The following is a 13,760-nucleotide window of genomic DNA, read 5'->3' as shown; positions in this document are numbered from 1 at the left end:
CCCTTTATATCACCCAAGCCTTATAACCAATAATATCAACCTGACCCCCATATACCACCCAACCCCCTTACCAAAAATATAATCCTTTTTACTAATAATACTACATGAGCATCTGTACCAATAATATCACAACAATCCCTTATACCACTCAACTCAAAATCAATAATGTGACCCCATCAATAATACCACAGTTCCCCAATAGTAAAAACTCATCCTTCCTACTAATTACATTATAAAATAATACCAACCCTCCTATTTAATATTATAATAGCACTCCCCTGTTATTTTATTACTACATCCCCCCCTCTCCTTATAAATAATCACAAAGCGATGTGAGGGGGTGCAACTGTTATTAAGCACAGGATAAAGGAATGTTATTATTGAGTGGAATGGGATGTTTTCAGTAACAAGGAGGATTGCGTGGTATTATATATAAAGGGAATAGAGTATTACTATGCAGAAGAGTGTCTTGTTACTTCTGTGACAGATCCCTTGTTCTTCAGTACAAGGACTGAAGATGATTCACTAAGAAGGGACAGAAAGTACTACTTGCATTAGAAGCCAAGTTCCAGGCCCCTTTCCATTCCCTGTACTCCTCCTTGATTGGTGCACAGTGGTGATGTGGACCACAGGGACAACAATTCCATGATTAGATTCTGCCAAGCCTTACATAGGTGAAGTGAATAGGAGGTTGGTGCAGGCTGCAAGTCAGCACCTTAATTTATCTAGGGGGACCACCTGTTACATTGATTTCATAGCAAATCCTTTCTTATCTTACTTCATGTATTCCCTTTAAAAGCACCATCATGTCATGGCTTGAGATGGGTTAATATAATATAAATATGTGTCTGTGTGCTGGCATTATTATAATTTATGTGTGTCTGTGTGCTGGCAGTAATATAATGTCTGTGTACTGGCAGTAATATAATGCATGTGTGTCTGAGTGCTGGCATTATTATAATTATTATAATTTATGTGTGTCTGTGTGCTGGCAGTAATATAATGTAGGTGTGTCTGTGTGCTGGCAGTAATATAATGCATGTGTGTCTGAGTGCTGGCATTATTATAATTTATGTGTGTCTGTGTGCTGGCAGTAATATAATGCATGTGTGTCTGAGTGCTGGCATTATTATAATTTATGTGTGTCTGAGTGCTGGCATTATTATAATTTATGTGTGTCTGAGTGCTGACTTTATTCTAATTTATGTGTGTCTGTGTGCTGGCAGTAATATAATGCATGTGTGTCTGAGTGCTGGCATTATTATAATTTATGTGTGTCTGTGTGCTGGCAGTAATAAAATATATGTGTGTCTGTATGCTGGGAGTTGTTATGGAAAAGTGTCTCACCCGATAAGGCAGGAAAACTTGGTTTGTAGAGTAGCCTGTGAGGAGAGCAGGATAACTTGGTTAGATGAGTTGCCTGCCAGGAGGGCAGGATTTCTTGGCTAGATGAGTAGCCTGCCAGGAGGGCAGGATTTCTTGGCTAGATGAGTTGCCTGCCAAGAGGGAAGGATTTTTTGGCTAGATCAGTTGCCTGCGAGGAGGGCAGGATATGTTGGCTAGATGAGTTGCCTGCCAGGAGGGCAGGATTTCTTGGCTAGATGAGTTGCCTGCCAGGAGGGCAGGATTTCTTGGCTAGATGAGTTGCCTGCTGGGAGGACAGGATTACTTGGCTAGATGAGTTGCCTGCCGGGAGGGCAGTATTTCTTGGCTAGATGAGTTGCCTGCCAGGAGGGCAGGATTTCTTGGCTAGATGAGTTGCCTGCCGGGAGGACAGGATTACTTGGCTAGATGAGTTGCCTGCCGGGAGGGCAGGATTTCTTGGCTAGATGAGTTGCCTGCCAGGAGGGCAGGATATGTTGGCTAGATGAGTTGCCTGCCAGGAGGGAAGGATTTTTTGGCTAGATGAGTTGCCTGCCAGGAAGACAGGATTTCTTGGCTAGATGAGTTGCCTGCCAGGAGGGCAGGATATGTTGGCTAGATGAGTTGCCTGCCAGGAGTGCAGAATTTCTTGGCTAGATGAGTTGCCTGCTAGGAGGGCAGGATTTCTTGGCTAGATGAGTTGCCTGCCAGGAGGGCAGTATTTCTTGGCTAGATGAGTTGCCTGCCGGGAGGGCAGTATTTCTTGGCTAGATGAGTTGCCTGCCAGGAGGGCAGGGTTTCTTGGCTAGATGAGTTGCCTGCCTGGAGGGCAGGATTTCTTGGCTAGATGAGTTGCCTGGCAGGAGGGCAGGATTTATTTGGCTAGATGAGTTGCCTGCCAGGAAGACAGGATTTATTGGCTAGATGAGTTGCCTGCCAGGAGGGCAGGATATGTTGGCTAGATGAGTTGCCTGCCAGGAGTGCAGAATTTCTTGGCTAGATGAGTTGCCTGCTAGGAGGGCAGGATTTCTTGGCTAGATGAGTTTCCTGCCAGGAGGGCAGTATTTCTTGGCTAGATGAGTTGCCTGCCGGGAGGACAGGATTACTTGGCTAGATGAGTTGCCTGCCGGGAGGGCAGTATTTCTTGGCTAGATGAGTTGCCTGCCAGGAGGGCAGGGTTTCTTGGCTAGATGAGTTGCCTGCCAGGAGGGCAGGATTTCTTGGCTAGATGAGTTGCCTGGCAGGAGGGCAGGATTTATTTGGCTAGATGAGTTGCCTGCCAGGAGGGCAGGATAACACAGGCTGAAAATAGTTCAGGTGTGACAATATCCCCCATAATACAATCAATGACGGGATTATGGGTCATTAACCATGGAAACCCCAAAAATGATGGGAGCAAAAGGACACTGGAGTAGCAAAAAAGAAATCATCTCCGAATGCAAAATTCCAACTGAGAGACAAAGAGGTGGTGTCTTGTATTTGAAAAGACCATTAGCCACCAGTCCACCATCTAACCCACAAATAGGAACCTCTTGAGGTAAAGGAACTGCAGCTAAACCTAAGGAATGAAAAAATGATAAGTCCATGAAGTTCCCAGCAGCACCGCTGTCCACAAATGCCGATACGGAATGGACGGATTGTGACAGATGTACCACTGCAGGAACTACCAATGAATTTTTTGAGGAAACAGATGCCAGGCCTAAATGTAACTCCTCTTTTACATTCAGACCCGATCTTTTACTGGCCTATGTGGGCAAGATTTCAGCGGATGACCTCTAGCTCCACAATATAGGGAGAGGCCTTGAGATCGTCATCTTTGTCTCTCCCTGGGTGATAGCTGGAAAGCTCCCAGTTGCATGGGTTCCTCAGAGTCCTCCGCCAGCAGTCAGGAAGGTGACTGAGGTGACTGTACAGAAGACTGCGTTCTCATTTGCATTCTCGGAGGCGATGGTCAATACGGATGGCTGAAGAGATTAAGTCATCAAGGGACTCAGGTGATGGATGTTGGACCAAAATGTCCTTGATGGCATCTGAAAGACCCAAGCGGAATTGGCTACGCAATGCCGGGTCGTCCCATCCTGAATCCACTGCCGATCTCCGAAACTCTGAGGAATAATCCTCTGCGGGATTCTTTCCCTGCCGAAGAGCCCGCAGCTTGGATTCGGCCAAAGAACTACGGTCAGGATCTGCATATAGTAATCCAAGAGCATTAAAAAAAGGCATCTACTGATAAAAGTGCAGAATGTGTTGAAGCCCAAATGCCCAAGTCTGTGGATCTCCTTGTAAGAGCGAGATCACTAATCCTGCCTGCTGAGTCTCGGATCCAGAAGATAAAGGTAAGAGACTAAAAATAGAGTTTACAACTCTCATGGAAGTTCAGGAACTGAGTACGGTCATTAATATAATGTATATGTGTCTGTGTGCTGGCAGTAATATAATGTATGTGTGTATGTTTGCTGGCATTAATATAATGTATGTGTGTCTGTGTGCTGGCATTAATATAATGTATATGTGTCTTTGTGCTGGCATTAATATAATGCATGTGTGTCTGTGTGCTGGCAGTAATATAATGTGTGTGTCTGTGTGCTGGCAGTAATATAATGGTCAGGGGATGCGTTGTGCGATCCCATGGAATACTATGTGGGTGAGACAGGGGGGAGCCGACATATCGGGCAGTCGGCCACCCGATCGCACCATGTGTGCAGACCGCCCCTATATGTCACTCCGTGTATGGGAGAATTAACTGCTTTGGGAGGCATTTACATTTGCATGTAAATCAATTTTATGACATGCTTCTCAAACGTATCAGTATACGCCCACTTTAACATGCGCTTATAGGTGTTGGTTTCACAATCTCCCAGAAATGCTTTTTCAAAAGTAGGCAAGTATGGTGTGCTGGCATTGATATAATGTATGTGTGTCTATGTGCTGCATTAATATAATGTATGTGTGTCTGTGTGCTGGCATTAATATAGTGTATGTGTGTCTGTATGCTGGCAGTAATATAATGTAGGTGTGTCTGTGTGCTGGCATTAATATAATGTATGTGTGTCTATGGGAATACATATGAATTACCGCCGTACACAAGCCGGGGATTCAACTCCCGGCAGCGGCAGGCTGACACGGCTGAAACTCCTGATCGTCCGCAGGTAAGTATGTTCTATCCTAATCTAACCCCCCTAACCCTAACCCTCCTTAGGGGTGCCTAACCCTAACCTTCCACCCAGTGCCTTACCCTAATAACCCAATCTAAGTGACTAAACCTAACCCTGCCTTCCCCGCCGCATAAACCTAAGTCCCCCAGGGGGGGTCCAGGGGCTGGCTGGCAACTTTCAGTCTGGGGGGCAAACACAAATAAGTGGCCCTGGTGCATTGCAATTCAAAAAATGGGTGTGACAATAACCTTGTAGGTGTGGTTTATCTAATGTGGGTGTGGCTTAAATAGGCAATAACATATTGTTCTGTCAAAAAGCTTTAAACAAATATTATACCTACGATTCTAATCTGACAAAGCAGAGACTATTGTAGTGACTAGTATTAAAAACAGAGCATTCCTTGAACTGTATACAATACAGAAAGGATTCTAGTTACTGATATATAGCACAGCGAGCATCGGAAACACCCAAGTAAAATACAGGCACCATTCTAGTGATCAACATACACCGGAGAGGTTTGGGAATTTAGAGTGTCCCCGTAAAATATTCTAAAAGCACCTGTGTTAAACTCCACATTATGGTACATATGTATCAAAAAACATTTGCGGGATATAGTTTTCGGGGGCTACCTGCAAATATTAAGTACCATCTGGATGGATGTATGTAGGTAGGCAGCATCAGTGCTGAGATCCCCCGTTATCTAATACAAAACTATCTTCTATAGGTTTCTATGGGGGCTTATAAAATGCTGACGTTACCAAGCTCAAAAATGCAAAGTGTTCCAGAGATTGAAACCGCTAACTAATGCCATCTTCAGATGTCGTAAGCCATTGTAGCCTGTGGGCTACACTTTGAAAAACTTACCTGGAGAGATCCATAGGATCCCTCACCGTCACTGGCCGCACGCACACGCACAGTCTGATGTAGCACCACCAGGTCCCAAGCCTAGAAGTGAAGTGATCGCTTTAGCAATCACTTTACATTTACATATCACAGGGATGGGCTTCTTTCGGAACCCCATCCTTGCGTGTGTGTATATTAGTACACCCTGGCGGAACTTAATTTCTTATTGTCACGAATAAGAAATTATAGTTATCGGGTCTTATTTGGCACATTGCATCTGCTGGCATTGCAATGTCAGCAATCTTAGCCAATAAGCGTTAGGCCTGCTCAATGCAAAACCTTGCGATCCGACATCGGGATCGCAAGGTTTTGCCTCAGAGGGGGATCCAGGACAAGCAGGGAGATCCGAGCTGTGGCTCGGATCGCCCCGGATCCCCGAAATTTGGGTGGGTATGGTACTCTGAGAACCGAACCCGCTCATCTCTAATTACCACTATACAATACGGTACTTAATCAGCTTCATAAAATCTGTTCACAAAGCAAAACAATGTATGCATTTATCTGATAGAACATGGGTCCCAGGACCAAAGCGTCCTCCTGTAAATCATCAATAGCATTAATTATATAGATATATATATGTATATATATATATATATATATACACAGTAATTCTTGAAACCGTTAGTTCACAAAAACTGCAGCCTGGTTTTTCTACATTGAGTGGCAATATTATAACTTATACTATACTTTGACCTCCCAGTGTGGTTGTCAGCTTTGTAGCGTGCCTGCAGTATTTGGATTTTCTCTCATACTGAGGAGAGAGAGGGAGAGAGAGATGGGGGGTGATAGAGAGGGAGAGAGAAATACATGAAAAATCATACATGCCCTCTATATGGCCACGATTCAATTCCAAGCGATGCTGAATAGCGCTGGGGGGGAGCTCCCGGGGCTATTCAATTTAGCGCGATGTTTGGTCTGACTAAAGGATTTCTCCTTGCACTCTCCTGAGAAGAAATCCGACTAAAGTGCTGCGCGGCCGGCAGTTTAGTCGGAGAATGCCAGTTCTCGTGACTAAACAGCCAAGTTAAGGGAGCGAGAACGGGCATTCTCCGACTTAACATTGCGCTGAACTGAATAGCTACAGGAGCTCCCTCCCGGGGCTATTCAGCTTTGCTTTCAATTGAATCGCGGCCTATATTTTTTTAAATATACAGATATACAGTATATTTATAATATACACACATTCAGTAGATGAAAAATCATACATGCTCTGATCGGGGGGCAGGGTCTCAGACATCCACTGACAGGCTGCCGTGGTTAGTGTAAATACTAAAAGGCAGGCTGATGAATCTCCCTGCTTGCTGGGTGTGCCGGCAGCCCTACAGTAGTAGAAATGTACCGGCTCGGGGGGCAGATGGCAACCTGCCCCCCAGCCCAGCCCGCCACTGGGGGTGCCTTACCCTAAGTCCTCCCGGGGGTGCCTAACCCTAACCCTCCCTCCCCTAGCCTAACCATAACCTCCCGGGGGGAGGCCTAACCCTAAGCCCCTCCCGGGAGCCCTAAACCTAACCCTCTTTCCCCCCCGCGGCTGTCCGCAGCTGCGCCTGGCATCAATTCGATCGGCATGCCGGGCGTTGGTCTCCCAGCATTGGTAAAATGACAGGCATCTAGAATTAGACGCAAGTCATTTAACCCTCGCCAGGATAAAGCAGTCGGGAAGCCGGCTGTCGGGCTTACGTGCGCTGGCTTCATGATTGAATACCTGTCTATGTGCTGGCAGTAACATAATGCATGTGTGCCTGTGTGCTGGCATTAAAATAATGTCTGTGTGCTGGCAGTAATATAATGCATGTGTGTCTGTGTACTAACATTAATATAATGTATGTGTGTCTGTGTACTAACATTAATATAACGTATGTGTGTTGGCATTAATATAATGTCTGTGTGTTGGCAGTAATATAATGTATGTGTGTTGGCATTAATATAATGTCTGTGTGTTGGCAGTAATATAATCAGACTTGCCTACCCTCCCGATTTCCCCGGGAGCCTCCCGTTTTATGATGGGAGCTTCCGCTACCCCGGTAATTGATAAGGACCTCCCGGTTTCCTCACTGTGTAGTTGAAAATCCGGACTGCGCATGTGCGAGTCCGGATGGGACGGGGCCGGGGCTGGAGGATGTAACAGCATGTCTTTGTTGCTGCAGTGCTACAGGCTGGCCACTGCGGGGTTTGTGAGCAGCGCAGCGGTGGCTGCCTAGCTCATAATCAGACACATACACTCTGCAGTAACTTCCCACCCGGAGTCTCATGGCAGTGACTGGAGGCAGTAGCAGTTCATCCTTCCCCTGGTAGCTCTAAACTGCTGTCTTAGAAAAAGGTAACTGTGAGTAGCAGGAAGCCAGGGACTCGGGACTTGTGTTGTTTACTATATGACAGAGCTTCACTAAGCAGCTTTGTTTACATGCTTTGCTCTGCGCATATGGTTGTGGGTGGAAGGATCGAGGGAAAAGATAAGGTTGGGATTACCTTATATTGCAAGGTTGTGATCTCTGTGGACAGTTCTCAGGAATGACAGGCAGTCTGCACTCTGCAAGTTCCCACTGGGAGAGCAGATTGCCTGTCATTCCAGAGAGCTGTCTAATGAGATCATATCCCTGCAAGATAACGCAATTCAGTTAGTACAGACAGCCCCAGCCTCACACTGAACTCTCTCATATTCACTAGCCCATCCTTTTACAACAGTCTACAATACTCCCACCTATACTGACACTGGTGCACCCTTGTTACTGTCCCCATAGTGCAGCAAAAGTTACACTTCTCTTGTGCCAGTTCTGTTTCCCATTAAATTGTGAGCTCTCTCACAAGCAGGTCACACCTGCCACTGCAGTACACCCCCCTTAGTGGGAATAGATACCCCCTTAAGTGAAGCTAGACACGCCCTTTGGTTGGAGCTGGCCATGCCCCCTCGATGCCCCCCCCCGACGCTCTGCGTATTCTACTAAACTCTGTAATCTCCCTGAAACTAGATTTCAGAAGTAGGCAAGTATGAATATAATGTCTGGGTGCTGGCAGTAATATAATGTATGTGTTTCTGTGTGTTGGCATTAATATAATGCCTGTGTGCTGGCAATTATATAATACATGTGTGTATGTGTGCTGGCATTAATATAATGCATGTGTGTCTGTGTGCTGGCAATCATATAATGTCTGGGTGCTGGCATTAATATAATGTATGTGCACTGGCAGTAATATAATGCATGTGTGTCTGTGTTCTGGCATTAATATAACGTATGTGTGTATGTGTACTGGCATTAATATAAGGTCTGTGTGCTGTCAGTAATATAATGTATGTGTGCTGGCATTAATATAATGCCTGTGTGCTGGCAATTATGTAATACATGTGTGTTTGCATTAATATAATGCATGTGTGTCTGTGTGCTGGCAATCATATAATGTCTGGGTGCTGGCATTAATATAATGTATGTTTGCTAGCAGTAATATAATGTATGTGTGTCTGTGTGCTGGCATTAATATAATGTATGTGTCTCTGTGTGCTGACATTAATATAATGTATGTGTGTCTGTGTGCTGGCAGTAATATAATGTATGTGTGTCTGTATGTTGGCAGTAAGATAATGTAGGTGTGTCTCTGTGCTGGCATTAAAATAATGTATGTGTGTCTGTGTGCTGGCAGTAATACATACTTGCCTACCCTCCCGATTTGGCTAGGAGCCTACCGAAAATCAGGTGCCGCAACCAGCCCCCCCCGGAAAAGCAGGCATGCCTCCCGGTCCCCAGCGACCCATCCGCCCCACCCCCTGCACTTACAGCATAAATCCCGGCAGTGGAGGGGTCGGTGACGTGATTCGCACTGAATCGCATTCATCGTGGCGATTCATGACGTGATCATGATGTCACGCCCCATGCTCCGCTCCCAAATACATGTTTCCTCCAGGTCATACACCCTTTATACCGCGGCCCGCCCCCCGCCGAGAAAGCCCGACAGCTCCCTCCCGGGAGGAGGGAGTGAAATGTCGGCAAGTATGCAGTAATATAATGTAGGTGTGTCTGTGTGCTTACATTACTATTATGCATGTGTGTCTAAGTGCTGGCATTAATATTATTTATGAGTGTCTGTGCGCTAGCTTTAAAATTATGTAGTGTGTCTGTGTGCTGGGATTAATATAATGCATGTGTGTCTGTGTGCTGGCATTAATATATAATGCATGTGTGTATGTGTGCTGGAATTAATACAATGTCTGTGTGCTGGCAGTAATATAAGGTCTGTGCGCTGGTTGTAATATACAGTAATATATGTGTTTGTGCTGGCAATAATATAATGTATGTATGTGTGATGGCATTAATATAATGTATGTGTGTCGGTGTGCTGACATTAATATGTGTCTGTGTGCTGGCAGTAATGTAATGTCTGTGTGTCTGTGTGCTGGCATTGATATAATATATGTGTGTCTGTGTGCTGGCAGTAATATGATGTATGTGTGTCTGTTTGCTGGCATTAATATAATGTTTGTGTGTCTGTGTGCTGGCAGTAATATAATGTCTGTGTGCTGGTAGTAATATAATGTGTGTCTGTGTGATGGCAGTAATATAATGTACGTGTGTCTATGTGCTGGCATTAATATAATTTATGTGTGTCTGTGCTGGCAGTATATTATGCTGGCATTAATATAATGTATGTGTGTCTGTGTGATGGCAGTAATATTATGTATATGTGTCTTTGTGCTGGCAGTAATATAATGTATGTGTGTCTGTGTGCTGGCAGTAATATAATGTTTGTGTGTCTGTATGCTGTATGCTGACAGTAATATAATGTGTCCCAATTTGTGCATGTGAAAAAATACCCAAATGCCCCGTCTCCAATTTTGGGAGGTTTGTTAATATAATTTGTTTGTGGGATGGGTCATTTTAATATAATCTGTTTGTGTGTTCAGATTATGCTGTGAGTTAGTGGTATTATTCTAATATGTGTGTGATTGTATTAATATAATGTATGGGTGCTATTAGAGTGAAGTGTTGAGGTTTATTAAGGTTATATAGTGGGAATATTAATGTAATGTGTAGCTGATGGGGATATTAAGTATTAATGCTAGTTAATAAAAGGAGGTAAGTTTTTAAAAAGTAATGCTGGGTATCCACTTGCCGACTGAGGAATGTTTGAACGATTACGACATAATTTCTCATCCTGTAGGTGCACAGTGAACAATATGTCATTCAGTGCAGACACCCTCCCTCATCCCCGAACATGCCCAGTCTGACGTTATCGGCAGATTGACAGGCATGTTCGGGCGATGATTGATGTTGAAAACGACCAGTGGGAGCACACATCGCTGGTCGTTTTCGACATTTCCATGTCCGATTCATATATGATTAATGAGCGATTGATGTCGTTATCGTTCAATCGCTCTGTTTAATCGACAAGTGGATACGCGGCTTAAGACAGATTTAGTGTTAGGGATAGCAGGGGGAGGAAGGCCTAAAGTGTTCATCTTTCCAGGAGATCCCACCCCCATTTAGGGCTGCTCCCAGAATCTTTCCGAGCTGGTTTTCCATTCCAATCCACCCCGTTATACACACACCGTGAGTTGACTGCAAGCATCTTCCTACCTCTCAAAACTAATTTTAACTGAATGTCCAGTTCTTGCTTCGATCACCCATTCACAGTTTAAGGAATCCTTATAATAACCGGGCCAGCCCGGAGGAAGGATAATTCCACTTGATGCTGTTAAATGTCCTCCACACGGAGCTATGGAATAAAAATGCAAAAATAAATTATTTTCTATTGACCACACTATTGTAACATTATTTTGGCCTATATTATAAATTTGCAATCTAGTGTATATAAAGCTTTGAAGTTTATATAACAATAAATACTATGTTGTTTTGGTCACCCTGAACTCTAAAGTGCAGCATAAACTACACTGCTTTCACATCAGTTACTGTCCTTTACCAAATGACACTGCAGGGGCTGATGCGGAGATGGAAATCTATCAGGAATACATTATCCAGAAGAAAAGAGCATGGAAAAATAGTGTACTTTCCCTCATACGCAGCATATGCACCTGGCTTAGTACTAATCATCATCAGAGGGTACTTGCACCTACAGTATGTTACACTAAGGGGGGGGAATTAGTTAGACACGAAAAAGCGAAAACTTAAGATTGCGTCTTTTGTCTATGCTCGGTAGCATTTTTCACAATATCCTATTACAAAAGATGCAAAAATGCAGAGTAACCTGCGAAAAGTACAGGTGAATTTGGGGAAATCTGTCTGTACCCCTTAAAATAGGAAACTGACATAGGTAATCATTTTAGAGGTGTGTTGGTGGCCCTAATAATGGGGTTCTTAAATTGTGTCAAATGGATGTTATATGCATATTTGCATAAGTGTTGAAAAATTATAAAAAGCCATTTTTTGGACAAATATTTGCTGCAGTTAAATTGGGGGTACATTAAAATGGGTGCAAGTATATTTTTGAGCCATTTTTAACACATGTCCCATCCATATAGCCCCTCACAATACCTAACCCACTACTTTAAACCAATTCATATGTCATTAATGGTCATTATTAAGGTACTTAAAAAATAGGATTTCCCGATATGCATATTTGGACCTGTGAAACCTTTTTGCCAAACTGCAGCTTTTGGTGTCTAACTGAATCCAGCCCCAAGTGTAAAATAGACATCTCTTTATGTGTGGGTCTGCATGGCCTGAAATTGTGTGCGCACAACCTCACTGAACTTTGCCTACATAGTAACATCTCTTCCTACCTTGTATGACTCTGCATAGCTGTTCATTTTATGTGCATACGAAGTGCAAATCATGCAAGATGGGCAGATAGTAGGTTCATTTTAATAGCAGGCCCCAGACATGTACTTTTCATATTATATTTACTAGTGCACGTAGGGCTGGAATAATGCTTGTGGGGGCCCCGGGCAACTAAGTTGTGGGGGCCCCCTTCAAGCCACATGGATTCTACCCCCCTCTCAAGCTGCACGTAGCCTACCCTGCAGCCCCCCCAAACCCCCCGAAGCCACAAGGAGCCTACTGCCTCCATCCCCACCCCTGATTACTTAACTGACCTCCCAATTCCAGCAGAGTTGCTCCCTAGTCCCTCATCAGCATCATCGACGTGATGTGTCACATGACGCTGATGAGGGGACTTGGTAGCTGCTCTGCATTGTATGCCGCTGCACTGACTGTGCTGCTGCATGCACTACCACACAGAGCTGCAGCAGCTGAGCCCCCATCTGGAAAGAGGTGCCACTGGACACCTGTTCTCAGAAGGGTCACAATGACCCTGTGTTGGGTCCCCCGGGCGACCGCCCCTGTAGACCCCCCCTTAACCTGTCCCTGAAGGCAAGCATGAAGTAATTGTCTTAGTAAGTAGGATAAAGGGAAGAGGGGGACATTTTTCCTTGACTCACAAAATATTTCCTTTGAGTATATTGATAGATAATGTAGTCATTTTATGGGAGTTGAATTGAATGAGAACAGAGAACAACCCGACTGCATAAATAAAGTTCAGTGAAGGCAAAGGCTCTTACACATATATGTATTTGTGGCTGTTACTGTCTTGTCCTTATTGAATAAACTTGTATTTTAGGTTTTGTGGCTCTTTACAGGGGAATTTCTTTGTAAACCTATATTGTAAGATACTTTAGCACATATTAAAATTGAATTCACTAGTAATTCCATCAATTACCATATATATGGTATAAGTACTGTATGTATGTACTGCATATGGATTAATCTTAATCTCATACATTACATGAAAGAGATACATATGAGTAAGTAATCTTAGTAATATATTACCTTCACATCTTGGAACAGCAGCACTCCACACAACATTGCCCTCCTGTATAATACAAGTGATGGACTCAGACCCTTGTGTTTTAATGAAGCCTTCATCACAATGAAAAGATACTGAGCTTCCAAGAAGAAACCTGTCTCCAAACCTCCTTCCATTTGTAGGGATTCCAGGATCATGACATTCATTTTGACCAAAAGCTATTAAAATAAATATATACATTTAACACAAAATACATGTTGGGCAGGTGCATATGAACATTATATGTTAATTTAATAACCTTTTCATAGGTGATGTCCATCATTATTTGGATCCATTTTTGAAAACAATAAATTAGACGAACCTCTGATTGACTGTCCTGGGAATTATATCACAAGATATCCTCTTTTTAATGGTGCGTACACACGGTACAATAAAAATGGATGTTATGAACGATAATGATATCGATCATATCGTTCATATCATGCATATTTCAGTGCCCAATGACCTGCGATGCACGGGCACGTATGGACATTATCCTACATCGCCAGTACATGAGGCCAACCTGGTCAATATTAACCTGGTTACTATAAG

The 13,760-nt window shown here is 43.8% G+C and overlaps 1 protein-coding gene across 1 annotated transcript in view; it reads right to left on the bottom strand.

Moving 5' to 3' along the window:
* The window catches only part of CSMD1 (CUB and Sushi multiple domains 1), a 1,974,400-nt gene that overhangs the window by 499,054 nt on the left and 1,461,586 nt on the right, over positions 1-13,760 (bottom strand). Inside the window, exons 15-16 of the mRNA XM_088479751.1 lie at positions 13,193-13,387; positions 10,985-11,123 (exon numbers count right to left, since the gene is read on the bottom strand). Of these exons, the coding sequence (XP_088335877.1) occupies positions 10,985-11,123; positions 13,193-13,387 (334 nt within the window). The remainder of the gene's footprint in view (positions 1-10,984; positions 11,124-13,192; positions 13,388-13,760) is intronic.

The sequence above is a fragment of the Taudactylus pleione genome, unplaced genomic scaffold (genome assembly GCF_031769625.1).
Source record: "Taudactylus pleione unplaced genomic scaffold, aTauple2 ptg000244l, whole genome shotgun sequence".
Lineage (NCBI taxonomy): Eukaryota > Metazoa > Chordata > Amphibia > Anura > Myobatrachidae > Taudactylus > Taudactylus pleione.
The sequence above is the reverse complement of the archived record's forward strand: the minus strand, read 5'-3'. Positions and strand labels throughout refer to the sequence as shown.